The 21,460-nt window shown below is 31.7% G+C and overlaps 1 protein-coding gene across 4 annotated transcripts in view; it reads left to right on the top strand.

The window, feature by feature from the left end:
* LOC126734286 (uncharacterized) overlaps positions 1-15,725 on the top strand; it is a 106,858-nt gene extending 91,133 nt beyond the window's left edge. For 3 of the 4 annotated variants that reach the window (XM_050437839.1, XM_050437840.1, XM_050437843.1), the window contains 5 exons: positions 4,742-4,878; positions 4,933-5,146; positions 8,191-8,369; positions 15,318-15,480; positions 15,536-15,725. In XM_050437839.1, coding sequence (XP_050293796.1) covers positions 4,742-4,878; positions 4,933-5,146; positions 8,191-8,369; positions 15,318-15,480; positions 15,536-15,645 — 803 coding nt within the window. In that variant the 3' untranslated portion in view covers positions 15,646-15,725. The remainder of the gene's footprint in view (positions 1-4,741; positions 4,879-4,932; positions 5,147-8,190; positions 8,370-15,317; positions 15,481-15,535) is intronic. The other variant, XM_050437841.1, reaches the window with a different exon arrangement.
* The last annotated feature ends 5,735 nt before the right edge of the window (positions 15,726-21,460 follow it).

The following is a 21,460-nucleotide window of genomic DNA, read 5'->3' on the forward strand; positions in this document are numbered from 1 at the left end:
GAAATATATCCATATTATAGGATATTACTTACACGATTACCTGAGAAAAATATTACTCAGCATAAAAGTTCACAAAATAAAACTAATAAAGAGATTATTGCAATTAGTGAATTTCGTGATGCAGCAAGTGATACAATAGGCCACTAAATAAAGTGACAGCAATGAACAAAACCACAATCTTTTAGGGATGGTAGATTGGATTATAGTGCAATGTAAAATTTAGAGTTCAATTTTCGACACATGCTTTCAAAAATATGTTGCTGCACAAAACAAGTTACAATACCTGCATTGTCTAATATTTTACTAGAATTGAATTATACATATAGACAATATGTACAATTGGATGCCTAAAAGAATGCAGGTACTCCTAATGTTATTGAAGCAATAGCACAGTAATGAATGAAATAAATTAGTATTAAAAGCATAAATTAGCCTATCAGAAAGTTATGGTTATAGAAGAATTATACCAGGTTATAGAAAATATAATTATAATAAAAAATAATATTATAAGTAGATTTGCAGTATCTAGGGATTCATGGAATGCCAGGAAATGATTAGGCATAACAAACAGAATATTAAGCCAATGGAGAAATCAACACATCAGAACAATCAGAAGAAAAAACCAGTTAAGAATTAAAAATATTTTATAAAATCTAATAACTAGTTAGCGATACAATAGAAATAATAAAAGTCCTAATATAAGCAAAGTTGGTGCTGTTTAAATGAATTGCTACTAACACTCTACTATCAAGAGCTTGGAATCATTAGAAAGTATTTGACGATTTTGACTAATTACAAGTTATATTACAAGCGTGTAACATATTTGAAGATCACTATTTGATAACAGAGGTTTATTATACTTGGGAGTTATACAAATACAGGGTGTTAATAATAATCGATTTCCTTCGAGCAATTTGCGCGGGCTGTAGCTCTAAGGGAGTGCATTTTAGGACACATGTTTATAGAAAAAAAAGTCTTATTTTGACTCCAACAATACGCCCTTATATTTACACCGAATATTGTAACACCCTGTATAGTTTTGTGTTATGACAATTGAAAATTCTTACTAAACCTTGTTTCTATTAGCATAGCTCTGAATATTTTTTAAATATACTATAAGTAGATGGTGACGCAGGATCACTTGAAATATTGTGAAAGAAGAATACAAGATGTTGCAGTGAAGAGATTTTCCATATTTAGGTACTTTTTTATTTTATTTATTAAGAACCATTGATAAAATATAATTAACATACATATTTCTTGATTTTCATTCTTATTAATTCTTTTAAATAAAAGAAAAATGCGTTTTTTCAGCATAGATTTGCACTTTATAAATTAATTTATATTAAACTTTTAATAATATTAGTTGATATATAAGATAAAGAATAATAAATTAAGTATAATCCCTTAAGGAACTCTTGGTAAGATATGAGCACAATTAGATGTCAGTTTTGAGCAGAAATTTTTTGTTATTTTTTATATCAACAAAAATTTACCCGGAAACGTTCATTAAATTCAAATATTGATGGTAAATAAGAGTCATTAATAGTATCAAATGCCAAATTACCAATCCAAAGTATTGAACTTCTGTAATATAAACTTCATAAGTTATAATAAGTTGAGCTATACAAGTGCTAATATCACCTAAAACCTAATAAATTACTTTTTCGAATAATAAAAAAAATATTGAATTATTGATTTAAATTATTTTTTTTTTAATAAAAACTAATCCATGATAAATCTTCAGGAAAGATCTTCTGATGATACCAACAAGCGTAGTAATGTAGTTTTTATTTTTTTATCTATTTTTTTAAAACACAAATGGATAAATCCACTATTTAAAAATCGAACTAGTATATTTTAAATGTTATAAAAGATAAATAAATACATTCTTTTAAGAAATAACATATCAAAGCACCTAAAATCAACTAAAAAGTAGTTCTTCAAATAAAAAGACTCAATTAATCAAATATGCTTTATTGTCAAAAAATTTAAAAAATTTTGTAGACAAAGCTATACATAAAAAGCAAAACACACAGTATAGAAACCAGAATACAAAACAAAAGTACTAAATAAATATATACAAAACTGGGTACAAAAGACATAAATGTACCTGGTCAAATTTCTTATACTAAATGTAAAAAGTAAGAAAATAGGAAAGTAAATAAAAATACTAACAAAAAAGTAAAATAAAAGAAAGTAACAAAAACAGTCAAAAACATTAATACAATGTTTAAAAAGTCATAAAAAATTGTATAGAAATTTAGCAATACAAAATATTGCTATTCTACATAGTAAAAAATTTAATAATTAGCCAGTGCGTGCATGATACTCAAAAATTAATATTAAAAAAAATCATCTACTGCATATAAAGCTCTCTCCAGTAAATCTGATTTCAAAGCATTGCGAAATCGAGGAAAAGATATCAATGATTTAATTTCTAAAGGCAGATGATTGTCCATTTTTTTAGCTCCGTAAAGAATAGAGCTTTTTATTAATTCTGACATTAGGATTGGCACATAAAGATCATGTTCTGTGTTTCGCAGTGGATAATTGCGAGATGGTCTATTAGGAATTTCTGATATATGCTTGCGAACCAACCAAATAGATTCAAGAATGAATAAAGATGGAAGAGTTATAGTTATAGTTAAGAGTTATTTTAAATCTTTTAAACATTTCTTGGCAGTGAGCTCGACTATCAAGTCCTAGTAAATAGCGAACCATTCTCTTTTGTAGTTTAAAAATGCGCTCAAACTGAGTCATATAGCATGTGCCCCAGAATGGAAGGGCGTAACGAAGATGGCACTCAAAAAGAGCATAATACACTGTTCTTGATCACGAAAGATTTAATTCCCTGGAAACTGATCTTATGGCAAAACAAGCTGAATTTAATTTTTTAGATAAAACATCGATATGTAATTCCCACTTCAAAGAGCTGTCAACAATAAGTCCCAAACATTTTACAGATTCAACAACGTCCAAGCTGGTGTTGCTAAGTACAAAGGGTTGGATAGTACCTTTATAAGATAAGACTTTAGTTTTTGAGATGTTTAAGCAGAGAAGATTTGATTCGCACCACGATTTAATGTTGATGAGGTCTTTAGCAATAGCTGTATAAAGTGCCGCAACATCCGGATTGCTCCATGTAAAGCTAGTATCATCGGCAAAGAGACAGATTTTGCCGCTAATGTTAAGATGGGCCATATCATTAATAAACAGCAGAAACAGAATTGAAAAACTCTTCTTCAATATACACTTCAAGGCATTTTCAAATCCAAATACAAATTTCAAATAATTTAACTGGATTCCGGAATGATCTATGGAAATGATATTTGTGTCTAAGTCGCCCAAGTGAAACGTTAAACAAATATAGGTTACACCACCTTTATCTATAAAAGGACCCCTTATAGTTAAGGAAAAATTCAATTTATTATAGATAGAAAAAATATGATTAGCATTTTAAATACCTAGTTTGTCTATTAATAAGTCCTAGTATTTATAAGCACTTGGAACGTAATATGTTCTATCAAATATTAATTTATTATTAAAGGTTATACCGAGGTACTCTCTTTATAATAATTGAATATTGACGAATAAATTATAATTAATTTTATTTTTTTTTTGGTAATTGTATCAATTAACATGCATGTATAATTTATTAACCAAATTATTATAATTTAATTATTTGCACCTAGATTTATTAAAAGTCTATTAAGTTTACTATAATTTTTAAGGCCTGTCAAATGTTCTTTTTTTACTATATTATTCATAGATCGTCTGGTTTATCATTTCATATAATCTAAATAAAGAGCAAATTTACAAAGATGAAAACATGAGAAATATCATTAATATAGATGACAAAGAATAAAGGTCTAAGATGAGATATTTGATCCATCAGATGTTATTGCTAAATGTCTTGGAATTGTTAAGTAAGCATTAATCTTTTGAATAATTAAATATGAGGCAACTCATTTTAATAGAGCAATGGCCACACAGATTTTAGTTTAATTAGCATTATAAAGTAATCTGTCCTATCAAACATCCTATTAAAATCTTGATTAGGGTTCTATTTTAGTATATATTAACAAGTTATTCTCAACAGTTCGATTGGATAAAAATCTATATTGTCCCAAAACGATCTGATTTCTAACAATATTAAAACGATATTTATATAATAGTCTTTCGTTAAGCTTGGTGAAAATACAAAGTTTACTAATTGGGTGGTAATTGTACTTGCACAAGATGTGATGATTTCCATATATCTGAGATATAACCATTTAAAAGTGATTGATTATATTATTTTGGTATTGAATACGAAATTCTATACATTTACAGAGCCAATAAATTTTTTAACTAATCTTGATTTAACAAAATAATCTAAATACATTCACACCTATTTAATCAGAAGTTAAGCACGCCTTAAACTATGCTTATATTTGTTTACTCAAAAACCGCTTTTAAAAGATTTCTAAAAATAATTAAAAGAAATTCACAAAACATATAATTTAAAGGCACTTTAAGAAGTTAATGACCAATAACACTAAAGAATTTAAGATTCTATTAGGGGCTTATTTTTGGAGTTTCTTATTATAGTGTGGAATTTACAAATAAACGCTGTAGTTGTTAACTACATGAAATAAAATGACTTTTATTGTGTTTTGTTTTATTGTTTAAGTTTTATGGAAACTTTTTATAGCTCTATTCTTATGAAATTAGTTACAGACAATTTGCTTAATTTTAGTTAGTCACATAAAAATGGCAAAGTCGTATGAAACAGCCGCGTTTTTTGAAGATGTACCAAACAAGGAAATAGACGCCATCGAGGGACAAACTATAGTCATTCCATGTACAGTTAGAAATTTAGGCGCAGAAAAAGTGGTAAATTACACTTTGTTGTAATAAACTAAATAAAATAATTTAAAATATTTGTAGGTCTCCTGGATAAGATCGAAAGATATTCAGATTCTCACTACCAGTCATTACACATTTTCAAGTGATTATAGATTTGAGGTGGTGCACTCCGATAAAAATGAGGATTTTTGGGGATTAAGGATACGAGGGATCAAACCAAGTGATACAGGACAATATGAGTGCCAAGTTAATACTGAACCAAAAATGAGTTTGGCATATAATTTAATTGTATCAAGTAAGTATAAAAAGAAATATAACGTAACATTTTCTTTTGTTCGTCTTATTTTGTTCTTTTTGGTAATATATCAGTAATCCAACACAATTTTTGCGACCTTTCCGATATAGGAAAGGTTAGGATAAGACACCGGAAACCGTCTCGCGGGAATTATGGCTATTAAATTGGCGACTTTCTGGGTTGATTCTAAATGTAATTACAGGAAAGCTAATTGGCTTTTTTTGCTTGGCAGGTTTGGGAAAATAAAGAAGCATTTCAGCAAAGGCAATTTAGAAGCTAGACGGTTTCCAACGAAATTGTTTGGCTACTATTTATAGCAAGCGAACGAAGTAAATATTACATTGAAGTAATTAATTGTGAGGGTAATTACAAATTTTGTTTTTAAAGGGGAGATTGGCCGCCAAGGCAATAGGCCTACGTATATCCATCATTTTAATTAATATTATTATTATATTTTTTTAAGTGCTCCTGTCGAAATCAGAAAAATAAGTCATGCCACGATTTTTAATGATGAGTTTTCCTATTGCTTGTTAAAAGACACAATTTGCATTCAAAAGTAAAAAAATATTATTTAATTGGAAGTGGTATTTTGTAGGTGTATTGGTCAATTCTTAAAGAAAACTATTTGTTTCTTGCCAACGTTTCGAATTATATTTAATTCATCTTTAGGGCTCAAAGTCGTAGTTCTCTCTCATTAAATTAAAAATTAGTAGTTTTTACACCTAGTAGTGAATTTCTCTGGTCTACCGATTTGCTTTCATTTCATAAATTGTTTTGGATTCCGAGACTTCTTGTTAACATCGGCAACCCTGCCGATAAGCTCGTGAAGATGCGCAAGCCGGTCGCACTCGAAACGACTTAAAAACGTTAGCGGTTAGACCGTTACAAATCATGATACTATTACTGGCAAGATAAACCTACTTGGCGATGCAATTTCGTATGACTTTGCGCATGACGTCACTCGATGACAAAAATTCTGTTTGTCGGTTGGAAAAGCAGTATTTTAAAGCCTTTTTTATTTAACATTACTTATTAAGTATTATTATATTTTGTTATATGAAATATGCTATGATTATTATAATAGTATGTAAAATATTTCCTTAATAGTATGTAGGATTCGTGGATCCGTGCAAGGATAGTAAAGCCTTATATAATATAAATGCCTATTTTGGTTTTGGATAAGGTTTAAAAAACGATTTTTATTATTTAAGGTATTTTAATTTGAAAATAAATATACACAATATGAAACGTCTGAAGGCTTGTTAATTAATAATAAATTAATAATACTTTATAGCCAAAAAAAAAAGGATTTATAGTTTTTATTTAACTTTTTTTTACTTTAGACGAATGCCTCTGCAGAAAAATATCAGTGATATAATATGTACATATTTTATTATGTTGTAAAAAAAATAAAACAAAAATAGAGGATTGATATACAGCCTATTGTGACAATTAACTTTCATAAAATTGTGTGCGCTAAGTACATATGAGTACCCATTGGTTGTTGGTAATAATAGTGTTACCAGTTAATGCCAAAAGAAAATGCATGATGCCATTGATGACATACAACCAATTAATTTCACTTTCTTAAGTATCTATAATCTATATTTTTTTAAATTGCTTATGGGTAAACGTGTTATTAAAATGGTTTTGTAATCCGTTGTCGGCAAACTTATTTGTCCTTTGGAAATCTAAAGAATCGGCAATCCGAAACTACCTTACTTTTTTTGTTGTTGTTGCTTGAACAACCCACAACTGCACAGTACACCATGATAAAAAAAATTTAATTATTATAATTTAATAAACTCTGCCATATTTGTCACACAAAATACACACAAAACAAATAAACCATGCCCTAACCCTAAATCCATCGAACATCTAAAGCAAAAACGAAACATCATATTAAAATGTAATATGTATTAAAACTCTGTTCATGTATTAAAAGCTGTTCCTGGGGAAATTTGTCATCGACTGACGTCAGGCGTGCGAGAGAGATAGGCTCATCTCATGCGCGTGGGTTTATCTTCTCGAGTATTAGTATCATGGTTACAAATCAGTATCGAATCAACTTCTAAGGGTAAATGTAGCGCTGGGCTTCACCCGATAAAACCATTTTCGCTAGATAAATTATGAATGGCAATGAATTAGCATTATTATTATTATTAAAATAATTAATTCAGGTGCTGCATCTTAGTTTGGTTTTAGTTAATTTCCACAAAAACGGTGATATTTACCGACTTTTACTAAGAGCACCTTTTTTATGTAAAAAGCATAGGAACATCATAATCTAATACCCAAACGCGCAGAAATTAAAGTCTTAAAGAAATGGGCCTAAATTTACCAAATACCCCCCTGATTCTGAAGCCCCTGGTAAATATTTTTTTTATTTAGTAGGTTCAAAAGAATAAACGTACTAACAATAATTTACCTCCCAAAATTGGTTGCGGTAGCTAAAGTAGTTTCGGAGCTATTAAAAAAAAACTAGTTTTTAAAGGTTATTTTCAAAGAGCTCTAGCTCCCTAAGGAAGCTTTTCCGGACCCATGTTTATAAAAACTTTTGTTTTTCTTTTGACGTTTTCTATCTGCCCTAAAAGTTTGTAACATGATCAACGGAACACCCTGTATAAACTTTTATTGCTATGCCAATGACATGTTTTTATGGCTTCTAATTTTACTAATTAATCTACTAATTATGACTCATACATTTAAATCCTTATTTCAGTTTACTGGAGGTCGCCAAACTACAGTATTTACTAAGCACTTCTTTAATTCCCCCTTTTAGAAGAAAATACCCACATCAAATTATACGACTGCTGAAATTCTATACTTTTATGGCATACTTAAAGGCGCATTTTCGTGTTTGTTTACCCAATCAAGTGTAATCGATAGAGGAAACTTAAAACTGACAATAAAAGACCAAAGATGCTATAAAGTCAACTTTTATGAGTTAGCATATGAAATAAGGAGTCATTTTCTTAAATTTTACACTGTATCAAAAAATATACAAAAATAATTTCTATTGAATAAGAAAAGCTTTTTCTTAGGTTTAGGTCCAGACGATCAATCTAAATGGTTAGGATATGCCAGTATTAAAGCAGCAAATGAAACTTTTATCCGTCACGGTTCACCATTCTTTATCAGCTGTGAAATATCACACAGACTGAGAAAACATCTAAACTTAGATGTTTGGTGGTTACACGAAGATACACAAATATTTGTACAGGTAACTATTTATATCAGCTTTTTATGCGGGTAAAACTCATCATTTTTAATAGTCCTATGGTTAAAACCTTTGTGTGACACTTAAATCGCAAAATAGTTTTACCCTTAACCAAAGTTTAGTTTTTATCTTTTCTCCAAGATGCTAACTAACATCGTTAGCGAAACACATGTCGAGACTAAAATAAAGAACTTTGGTTAGTGGTAAAACTTTTTTGTGATTTATTATTTTTAATGAAGATAAAATTGAACTTCTTAAAACATCTGCCTTCACCTTTTGAAAATCTTGGTTTTTATAATGTGCTTCTATTTCTAACATTAAAAATTGCATCTTACTTCTCGCAGACTATTGTAGGCAGCTGTCTGCAGGCTTATTAAAATATTTGAATACTTTAAAAGGAGTATAGTAATGTTACTAGTACTAACACGCTAAGTCTTTAAATTTTGCTGACAATAACTGGGCCGAACCAAATGATAAGCCAAAATTATCATTAATACATATACACATTTGTTATCTAAATACCTCATCAGTGAGTTTATTCCAGATAAGCTAATATTTTATTTCCTTTTTTATTTATTTATTTAATATTTTATTGATATTATCAAGGTTTTTGTCATAATCCGTGTAAAGCCAGAAAACAGCTAAAAATCTCAGGCTTACAAATCTATGCTGTAGAATTTTATCAATAAGAAGTACTCTATAGCTGAAATTAAACATTTATATAGGGTTTTTTAAAGTTGAGCATTTCGTGATTCTTATTCGTAAGCCATACAAAAATTAAATACTTAAATAATTGGATCACACTAATGAAGAAGACTATGGTACTAATGCTCCTTGCCTAACGTGTTCAGCAAGGACCAATACTAACGTAAAGACCAAACTCCTTTATTATGAAAAACCTTTTAACTTCTGAAGACTTAGAAGGTTCTCCAAAATATAGAATCTAGTAATATCTCTAGGCGATAAAAAAATTTGATTCCAGGAAGATTACTTCTAACTGAAGAAAAAAATGATTATGCTGATGTTGCCCTACATTTATGAACAACTAGTCTAACACTTGTGCAGATAAAAGACTTTTAGGAGAATTTTAAGATCCTTTAGAATATATTAATTCAAAAAGTTTTTTTCCAAAATATTTAAGAAACAGCATTAGTGATAAGAAATATTAATATAAATAAATAATTACTTACAGCACTATTTTCAAAACCTTGAGGGCGGAATACCAAGAACATAAAATCTAATATTGCTAGTTACTAAGAAAATTAAATACTAGTTAACACTTATAAAGATTAAAAACCATTAAGAGAATTACATGATCCTCCAGAATACTGAATTTATTACCTACGAACATTAGGAAAATTAAATGAATGAACAATTATCTCCACCTGATGAAGAAGATAATAATGCTGCAGTTTTGCTTTTTTGAAAACTCCTATGAAACGAGTAAACTATCAAATTCATTAAGAAAATTACAAAGTTAATCGGAGACTGAAGCAGAAAATTATAATGGATATGTTTCTTTACCTAACGTACCCAACTAATGAGAAATGTATAAACGACAACCTTTCAGAAAACTTCGATAATTTTCAGAATATACCGTTATTATTATTATTATTTTTCTGTTTTAGCTCGCTGATAACGGTGTTGTCAATTTCATCGGCCTGAAGGCAAGATGAATTTTGCTACGGTAGATTTAGGAACTTTCGAACAATGTTGCATGTATTCAGTATAACAGATTTCTGTATAGTGACAATTGTCCAGGAGGAAAGACCCAATGTGTTAAGGTATTTGGACAGTGTTAAAGGGACAATTCCAGTGGATGAAATAACTAGAGGGAGTATATATACATTATCTTGCTTCCATTGTTGTTTTATCTTGTGAGTCAGTTCTGCGTATTTAGCAAGTTTAGTGGGTGTCGTTTCTAGGACATTATTGGTATTTGGCACTGCTATGTTAATTAGAAAGGTTTTCCTTTGGGCATTATTTATTAAGATTATATCTGGTCTGTTTGAAGTCAGCGTCCTATCGGTCAAAACAGTTGTGTCCCAGTAGAGGAAAAAGTCGTTGTTTTTAAGTACAGTTTCCGGTTTGTACTGGTAATAGGGGCAAGTTTCGCCAATTAGATGATAAAGTTTTGCCAGTTCTTGATGAATAATTTTTGCCACACAGTTATATCGGTGCAGATATTCGGTAGCTGATATAGATGTGCATCCTGATGTTATATGTTGAATTGTTTCCGGTACGCGCAGGAATTTTCTTCGTCGATCGTCGATTACTTTCTCATCATTAGTAATGTACTTAAGGTAATTTCTTGTAGCAATCACTTGGTCTTGTATAGCCATCATAAAGCCTTCAGTTTTAGGAAATAGATCTCCACGAGTCAACCAGTAGTTTGACGTTTCATAATCGACATGTTCGGCATTAAGTTCGTGAGGATGCTCTCCCTGTATTGCCTTTTGCTTCCATGTGTTAACTTTAATGGCTGTGTGCTCTGATCTTGTTACAGTAATGTGTTCTGCTATACCTGCACGGAGATTCAAGAGTGTGTATGCGTTATCCGCTAGCACCACTGCTCTATGAAGAGAAGAGGTTTCCCTCATAGTAAGGAAGTATTTCTGAAGATCTGCTACTTGTTTTTCGAAAAGAAAAGAAATATCAGTTAGTCCTCTGCCATCCTTGGATCTGGGAAGAGTAAGTTTTTCGATGGCTGACTGAGGGTGGTGTGCTCGAAACGTTGTGAGGGTTTTTCTGGTCTTCCTCTCAATCTCCTCTATATCAGTCTTTGTCCACCTAATGACTCCAAAAGAATACGTTAAGACAGGGATAGCGTAGATATTAACCGCTTCAATCATGTTCTTACCATTCAGTTTAGTTTTTAAAATTTGCTTAAGACGATTGATATATTCCTTTTGGAGGTTCTGCTTCATTTTCTTGTGCTCTGTATAAGCTGACTGATGTACGCCCAAGTACTTATAAGGTTTCTCCTTCTTCCATACCCCGAATGAGACTACCATCTTGTAATTCAAAGTTATTGGTGTTGTGTTAATAATAACTGTTTGAGTTTTGCATTTATCGATACCAAAGCTCATTTTATTGTCGTGGGAAAATATTTCAGTTGTTCGCAGCAATGAGTTGACATGAGTTGATATCCCAGTATTGACTTTGATATCATCCATATAGATTAGATGTGTAATATTATATAGGTTTTCCCTGTTATCTTTAACGGTAAATCCATGTTGACTTTGATTAAGCATATGGGAGAGGGGATTCAGAGTCAGACAAGACCAGTGGGGGCTCAGGGAATCTTCCTGGAAAAGGCCTTGTTGTATTTTAATAGGCTCAATCGCTAATGTTTCATTTCTGCAGTTAAGATTCAACTGTGTGGTCCAGAAACCCATCATATGTTTTAATAAATTGATAAGCGGTGGAGCGACTTTATAAATCTCGAGGACCTTAAGCAGCCAAGTGTGTGAAACGGTATCGAAAGCCTTACGATAATCTATAAAGGCGGTGTATAAGTTTTTCTGCTTCTGTATTGCTTGTTCCATAATTACAGTGTCTATAAGTAACTGTTCTTTACATCCTTGAGACCTCTTAATGCAGCCCTTTTGTTCTAGAGCGATAATTCCGTGGTCTTCGCAGTGCTTATAAATTATTTTTGCAATGCATGCTTTAAGCAGTTTATAGATTGTAGGCAAGCAGGCAATGTAAGTTGGTATTGTGGTTGGTTCCTGCAAAAATCTGTTGAAATGAGGAGCTAAATGTGTATGAGTGCATTTAAACCGTTTGTACCAACAGTTATGAATTCGGTCGTTACCAGCTGCTTTCCAGTTGAAGGAATTCTCGACTATCTGCCTGAACAGCTCAAGAGATATTATCGGCTTATCCATTGGCCTTAGTTCTTCTATTCTGTCAATCTCTTTTTGTATCCAGGGTGCTTCGACATTATGAGTTGTAGGTACGGACCAGATTAACTCCCAAAACTCCCTGACTTATCGTTTAGATGGTGGTTTACCACTGTCGTTATCGATGACATTTCTTAGCCTCCGATAAAACTGTTTCTCGTTGTTCTGAAACAGCCTATTAGATGTTTTCCTAAGGTTACATTCTTTATATCTTCGAAGTCATTGTGCAGCAACGCTTAGTTTTTGTTTAAGAGTGTCTAAAACTTCTGCTATATTATGATTGGGAGGGTTATATGTGGCATGGGTTTTGTTTTGTCGCATAACACTCTCGATTTGCTTGGTTAACTTACTGTTTTTTTAACCTTGAATGTAGGCAGTGAGTTGGCCAATATCTCTTCTAAGTTTGGTTATTTTGTTGTTTAATCGCCTTTCCCAAGGTCGGACATGTTCTGTTGTGTAGTTTGAGTGGTTTCGGAAGTACGATTTAATTATTCTGATAGCGGTTACAGCTGCTGCATACAGAGCAGTATGCAGCTCATTAAAGGTGTTATGTTTTTCCAGACATTGTGGAAGGATTGCCGTATCTAAGAAAATTCTATCAAAGCCCCAATGAAATAGCTCTTCAACTGAGTATTATCACCGGAGTCTTGGTTTTGTACTATTCGATCCGGTGATGGTGGAGTATCTGGATCTGGTTGCGCGGCTCCTGCTGGTATTGCTGCTTGAATATTATGATCTTCTCGAGGCTCAATAGGATGGGAGGCCTCGTTCTTAAGTGCTTCCAGCAGCTCCCTTGATAGGCGTCCATTATTGATTATTACTCGCTTTTGATCGATTAGCCTTTGCTTAGATAAGTGTGCGAGATTTGGGTGTATTGCGGCAAAAGCACGTTGTAGTAACGGTCTTATTTCTACAGAAATCGTTTCTCCTTTGGTTATTTTGTAGTAGTAGCGCATGAGATCTGTGTTCAGTTGGTCAGTCAACTGCATACGCTGCCGGGATTTTCCTGCTTTGGTGGTTAATGGCTGATTTGTCACCAAAACACGGTTAGCAGGTTGAGCGACATGTTCTTGAGTGCTCACGAGTGCAGGTAGGTCATTGTTCGTAGCGGGGTCGTCAATGGGTTGGTCGAGCCTAGGGTTCCCGCGCCGTCCTCGACCGTTACGGCGCTCGTCCGAGGCTGTGTTCTTAGAACTATAATTCACGTGTAGGAGGGGGTTAGCCTGAAACACGGTGTTCTCTCTATCACGTCAGCCTCACTCTTTGCCATCCACGGGGTTGGTTACCCTAGCTCAGGCTCCGGGAAAGTTTCCAGGAATTGGGTAGGAGAGGCTATAAGAGTCGTTTTACTACCCCTCTGGACCTCTTATTATTATTATTATTATTATTATTATTATTTACAGCCAGTTAAGGCTCGCACTCCCTCTAAGGGGGGGGGGGGGATCACCCACCCATCCCAGATACCTGCGATATCAAAAGGATTAAGCTCTGTGGTCTGTGGGGGCCTTTTCGGTGTCCTTAAGTGACCTGAAATGTAGAGTTATCCCCTAGAAATTTCCGGGTGCTGCGAGCAGTTGCCAGTAGTACTGCCTTTTGCATGTGCTTATATAGATGTTCGCCTGTTCCTAGTTGTTTAAGGTATTCCAGTAGGCTTTTCGGTATTACACCCGTTGTCGATATAACAATTGGGATGGTCTGAACATTATCCATTCTCCATTGCCTTCCGATTTGAATTTCTAGATCTCTGTATTTGGCGATTTTCTCAGTGTGTTTCTCTTGCAGATTATTGTTGTTCGGTATGGCTACGTCAATTAGAGTTGTTTTCCTGGAAATTTTATCTATTAAAATAAGATCTGGTCTATTATGCCTTACATGTTGATCGGTAAGTACACTGCGGTCCCAATATAACTTATATCGGTCATTTTCCACTACGGGTTCTGGAGTATATTTATAATACGGAACCTTCTGTGTTGTAATAAGTTCCAACTTCATTGCCAACTCTTGATGTAAAATTTTCCCAACTGAGTCGTGCCGTTCTTTGTATTCTGTCGCTGCAAAGGCCTGACATCCTCCTATTATGTGCTGGATTGTCTCTGATGTTTGGCATCCATACCGGCATTTGTCGTTTTGTACGGACGGATCTCTGACGATGTGCTTGAGATAATTTCTTGTTGGTATAACCTGATCTTGGATGGCGAGTAGAAAGCCCTCGGTTTCTGGAAACATCTTGCCTGATACCAACCAATAGTTCGACGAAGCAGTGTCGACATGATTTTGGCTGATCTCATTAGGATGCGGCCCATGAAGGGGCTTCTCCATCCAGATGCGGAGTTTTTCCTGGTCCGTATGATGGTAGCTGCACGCTTCCTCGCTCTTAAGTTGTAGAGGAGTGGAATCGTCTATTTGATTTATTGCGCGATGCAGCGTGGAATTTTCTCCTTGCCTGTAAAAATAGGATCTTAAGTTAGTGATTTGTTTTTCAAGTTGTTTACCCAGATCTATTAGTCCTCTTCCTCCAAGGTGGCGGGGAAGCATTGTTCTTTCAGTGGCACTTCGAGGGTGGTGGTTGTGCGTTTTAGTAAGTAGGGTCCTCACTTTTCTTTGTAGCCTTTCTATGTCTGTCCTACTCCAATTAATTACCCCAAAAGAATAACTAAGAGCTGAACATGCGTAGGAGTTAAGTGCCTTAAACATATTTTTGCTGTTGAGATTGGTTCTCAAAACTTGTCTTACCCTTATTATTATTATTATTATTATTATTATTATTAGTATTATTATTATTATTATTATTATTATTATTATTATTATTATTATTATTATTATTATTATTATTATTATTATTATTATTATTATTATTATTATTATTATTATTATTATTATTATTATTATTAATGGAGAAAACCCAAGAATGTGGTACTCTTGTCAATCTAAAAGAAAACCTAGAGTAATTCCCAACTTATCGTATTTTACCTTGATATACACCAATATTTTCAAATTTTGTTATTTCAATGTTAAAAATATTTATTTATTTATTTTGCATTTCCAGCTAAAAGAATCTAGAATCTCAATACAAACGACCTATAATAAGGATCGCAATATCATAAACAGTATTCTCAGCTTCCAATATATCACGTGGCAGGATGGAGGGACATACACCTGTTTACAACCATCTATCAGAAAAGATAGTATAAAATTGATAATTGTTGAAGGTAATTGAAATTGTTTTTAAATCTTCTCATTTTAACATTTATGTACCATTTTAAGGTGAATCTTCTGAGGCTATGCAAAAAGATTGTCCAGTTTCATCAACATCTTCCTGTCATTTTGTACCTTATGTTACACACTTTATTATGTTTTTCATAATATTTACTTAAAAGCTTTTTGGAACTAAATCAAATAAACTATACATGTGCTATAATTATGCAAAATAAATACAAATACGTATACAAACATTTTTACGAGTATCATTTTTACCTGACTACTTTTAATAAATATGTTTATCCAAATAGGACAACGTTGCGATAACAGGGAAATCGAAGGCAATTTCATATGTATTGGCTTTTATTGCAATAGAAAATATTTTATTATGGTAAATTTTTTTAATTTACACGTGAACCTTTTTGTTCTTAGTCCTATGATTGAAACCTTCGGTGTGATGTTTAAATTACGAGACAGTTTTCCCACTAACCAAATAAAGAGTTTTTTTACTCTCGACACGTTTCGCTAACGATGTTAGTATCTTCGGTAGAAGATTAAAACTAAACTAAAACTACTTACAAATCTCCTTATATCAAATGATGTAACTAATAAAGCGGAAAAAGCAAACACTGACTAAACTATATAATTGACTATAAGGGATTGGACCTTTATCCCTGTTAATAAGGTTTTTTTGATTTTTGAATATTGCTAAACTTTCGTATGCATCTAATTTTCATTGTTATTAACTGGTTTAAGTAACTTTAAGTTATCTATCCCTACAAAGTGACCAGTATCTAAAACATGTTTAGCCACACTTGACTTTTCAACTCTTTCATATTTCACATAAGCTACATGTTCTTTAAACCTGACATTAATTGATCTTCTGGTTTGTCGTATGTACATTTTATCACAATCGTTGCAATTAATCTTATAGATCCCAGACTTTACATTGGTCTTAATTTTATCATTTGGGTTTCACAAAAGATTTCGTAACTTGATAGACCATTCTTAGACCTATACACTTTCAAAGCCCTATCAAAGCCTCTCGTCAAGATAGGATCGTATGGTACTGCAAAAATTTGCTGATTTTTATCTTTTTGAAATGTGGTAGAGTTTTTAAGATTAATCTAACTACTATCAATAATCTTATCGTCCTAACCATTGACCCTAGCAATTGTTTTAATTGTTGCTTTTTCTTTATTAAATTGCTTAGCGGAAATGAGACCAAACGATGCACCAAGAAATGCATGCTAGCCATTTTATGTTGAAAACAATTGTTAGAGTCACTAATTATGTAATGAGTTTCTTATTTTATTGGGCATTACGTCACTTATAGCAAAAATTAATGTAGAAATTTGACTTGATTTAAAAATTGACAAACTAATTTACAAACTATTATTAAACTGTGAAACCATATAAAAAAATCATATAAAAAAGTATTTAAAGTATATTCGAGTTAGGAAGGAGTTTTGATGGTATAATATAGCTGAAGATTTGCAAGATAAGTATATTTTGTTTATATATTTAATTGTTTTTAATTTTACTTTAATTATCTTGATAACGGTAGTAGATATAACTACCGAAACGTTGGTTCAAATTAGGTACATTTTAAAAAAGTAGGTCTTCTCGTTGTTCTTATCGTTTTTTAATTTTAATATTCATAAAGTTAGGTAGGATAATGAAAAGAAGAAACGAGCTCAGAGAATAATAGATTTAACCTCAGCTCCTAGGTATATAAAAAATCTATTATACCTCAAGTAAATTATTGTATTTAAAAGCCATTGAACTTAAATTTAATTAAGTATATCGAACGGTATCATTACAGATTTGAGTTCATATTTCTTTTAAATACGTGAATATGTCTATTTTCTTCTTCTTTTTAATTTTTTGAGCCTGTGAGATAGTAATTTTTAAATTGATTTTTGCTATAAGTGACGTAATACCCAATAAAATAAAGCCACATATAAGTCTCCTAATAAAACAATATATAAGTCTCCTAAATTTAATTTCGTACCTTAAGTCGTAATTGTCGGCCTACTTATTGCTTTTGGCACGAACTCAAAAAAGATATTTCTCAAGATATGATACTTATTATATTATGAAATAAGAGTGGAAAATATTCTAATTTAATAATTTCCTGAAAGGTGAGCCTATACGATGGCCCCATAGATGGCCAAAACTAAGTATAATAGATTATTTTTTAAGACTTATTTAAGATTCAATATTTCTTGTATACAGGGTGTTACAAAATTCGGTGCAAATATTTTTAGAGCATATAGTTAGAGTCAAAATAAGACCTTTTTTTTTCAATAAACTGGTGTCCTAAAATGCACCTCAGAGCTACAGCCTACGCAAATTGCTTAAAGAAAATCGATTACTTGGAACAATGACTACAGTTATGTATCAAATCTTCTGAAAAAATCTCCGTTTTTTTGGGTACTCTTAACATTTTTCGTCCCAAAAATGTTGTAAAATCAATTTTAGGGGTGGATTTAGGGGGGCTTATCTTTTTGATGACCCCTATCTTATGTTTTTGATAAGAAATTTTAAAATCTAGCAACACTGTCTAGGTAGTCATGAAAAAATATAATTTTTTTTCTCTTGCGTTGTTTCGATAGAATTAATCGTTTTCGAGAAAACCACTGGTAAACCAAAGCTGGTATTCTTGAGGCTGATGAAACTATGAAATTAGAAAAAAATATTTAAACCGTGACTGCTTTGAATTTTTTTTCTGTTGAACATCGATTTAAATTATTGTTATTTCAATATCGTTAAAAGTTGTGTTTTTCGTTTTAGTTTAAAGTGTTCTGTTTTTTTAATAAGTTTTAATATTTAAAATCGAAAACGAACCACATTCGTTTGAACATTTTTAAGGCATTTATAAACTATTTAATTATTGTCATGATTCAGAATCATAAATATGAAATGCTGTGTAGGCGAAAGATTAGAAATATTTTCTTTTCTATAGAGCTGAAGATCGGTAGATCGTTGGGTGCAATTGCCCTTTAAAATGATATATTACACCACAGATTTAACTAGCTAATGCAAGCGTTAGCTAGTTAAATCTGTGATTACACTATAGTGTAGCCTATTAGCTTGTTCATGAACCGATTTTTATTGATATGGTTGAACAGACAATTTTATGCTGCTTACAATGATATGTCATACGATGGAGGTTCCCATTTAGCCTATCAAAGGGAGGTTAGCTAGTGGGAAAGAGGAGATTGACAAAAGCTTATTCAATAAAAAATTAAAGTCTTCTCTTCATATTTAATAAACGTATTTTTTTCTTTAAGAGAGTTATGAAGTGTATAGTTCAAAGTGAAAGCATAAGAGACTATTTCGCAGATGTAACGAATTAATTTATCTCGAATCTGTGACTATTTCTATGTTCGGAAATTTTTTTCAGATTCTTAATCACTTAAATTCATTAAAAACCATTGCTTTAAATATTCGGTATTTATAAAGTATTTTTATATTTTAGAATCGTAACTAAGATTTATTCAAAAATATACTTCTATTTTTAAGAATTAAATAAGTAAAATAAAATCATATAACTGATTATGGTTAGTTTGGAACGAACTTACTGGGATATTTTTTTGAGGCTTATTAAAAGAACAAAATTTTATTTAAATATTCACACATTTCACATTTCTTTAATATATACATAATTATTAACTTTAATAATATAGGGGAGTTTAGTATTTATTTTTTTATGTTGAAAGCCTCGAAGGGTCCACATTTCACTTTCTTGCTTCGATGACGCTGGTGCTATTTAAATCAATTTTTCTGCTTTTTAAATTAAACCACCTCAGAATAGCCTAGTATCTATATGTATATACTACTTGTAATAGCAATTAATAGGAATATACTACTTGTATTGCAATAGTACATATGTAACTACAGAAGCAAAATAAAAGGAAAAGCATTATAGAAAGGTAAAAATAAACATTATAGTGGTACAATATTGCTATACCTACGCAAAAAATCTTAAAAAACAACTTATAAAATATTTAAATAACTTATAAAGTATTTAATTAGCTTATAAGTAAGGAACTTTTTTTTAATAAATATATAAATAAAAATCAGAAAAATAATAAACACATAACAGCTTCGCTAAGAATATTAATAAGAAAAAGAAACACCATTTCTTTGTAAATTTAAAAAATTCACCTTTAAAACCTTTTTGTATAATTGATTACCATTTAAATTAAAAAGCTCCACTGGAAGAGAATTATAACATCTTACAAAATTATAACTAAACGAGCACTAAAACACGGCACTCTGGTGCTGCGGCACTGTAAGCCCATGAGGAAACCTAACCTTAATATTGTGAACGTCAATTATATAATACGTATTTAGTATATGGAAGTTCCTTTAAATAGAAATATATTAGGGAAAAGATTTAGGTCATCGAAAATAGTGGATTTTAGAATACATAAATTCAGAATACTTTAAATCAGCTGATTTCCTTACATATATGGCACACCGCACGACTCGAAGGTTAGAGAGAATCTTCTGGAGCAGCGTTCTGCGCCGAGTATATCAAGAAGGAGCCGTCGTGAATGATCGTGTTTCCCAAGTGAAAAGTGTAAATAAATTAGTTGACTATTTTCTATTTGTTTTAATCTACTCCTAACGAATGGGTAAAGCGTTATAATAGTGTTAGGTGAGGGGTGTGAATTGGACGTCGGTCAACTGGACATTGGTGAAAAGTAAATAATAGTGAATTGAAATAAATCGGATGAAAGTGTATAGAAATGTTGCTGGTCTAAGAACGGAAATAGAGAAAAGGGATTTCGATACGACGATTTTTATTGCAGGCGGGAGCGGCTTTGTAATGCATTATAGGAAGGACAACTTTGTTTTTGCTAGTGCAAGCGATATTGACCAAATGTTGCAAGATTCGAGATATGATTTTCTATGGCAAAATTCTACGGACCTGGAAGATAAATTAATAAAAATTTTGCAAAGATGGAAAAAGATTTTAAAAAAATGCTGGAAAATGTTGCGAAATTTAGAAAAAAACTGCCACACTTACCCATTAAAAACTTGCGCGTGGGAAAACACTAAAAGAGAATTGTGCCAGGTTAGATGAAAAGCTTGTGGAGAACAAGAGAGAATTGAAATAAAAAATTATAAAAAAACCCTCTTTACCGAAGAAGAAGATTATTTCATTAATGGAGGACAGAATCCAGGAACTTAAAAACAAAATTGCAGCATTGGACGTCAACACTATCAATAAGGTGATTTGTAGACCTTCAGCAGTGAACCAAAGGGCAAAGTTGGTGCCAATACGAAATTTGTTGGTCTAACGCACCTAAAACCCCCTCAATTTAATGGTACTACATCTTTGATGCCGCTGCAAAAGCAAATGGTTGCTCCTCCAGGGAGAAAGCTACTGCCTCTACAAGGAGGAAGCAATGGAATGTCGCCTATTGTGGAGTCATATTAAGTACAACTCTTAAAGCGGAAAATAGTTGACCGCAACTGTAAAGGGGAAGAAGGCAAATCTGATGTGCAGTGTCACATCTAAGATGCAGATATGACAAACCTAAATTTGTCTCAATCTGGAATTATTTTTATATTTAAAGTATTTTTATTTTTAGATTTTTTTATTAGTTAAACTAGATGAAAAACTATTGTCCTTAAATAAAATATGTATATTTTTTTAAATTTAAAATTTTTATTTTATTATTAATTTATAAATTTAAGAACAGTGAATTGTCAAATATCCTAAGTGGTCTAGGTATTTTCAATTATTATCACCTAGGTCTTATTTTAGTCGGTAATAATTGGTTGGGTAATTTTTTTGGGTTTAGTCTTTTATTGGCTTGGTCTTTCAGAATAATTACCTTTTTTTCGTAGTGAAAATTAACTAATTGTATTTAACTACATTGTTCTAAATAAGCATTTTTAGACTTTTATTTAATTATTTTGAAGTTTAGATTACAATTTGTACTTTTCTTTAATATGAATTTTAGTTTTCCT

Source organism: Anthonomus grandis, chromosome 3 (genome assembly GCF_022605725.1).
Source record: "Anthonomus grandis grandis chromosome 3, icAntGran1.3, whole genome shotgun sequence".
NCBI lineage: Eukaryota > Metazoa > Arthropoda > Insecta > Coleoptera > Curculionidae > Anthonomus > Anthonomus grandis.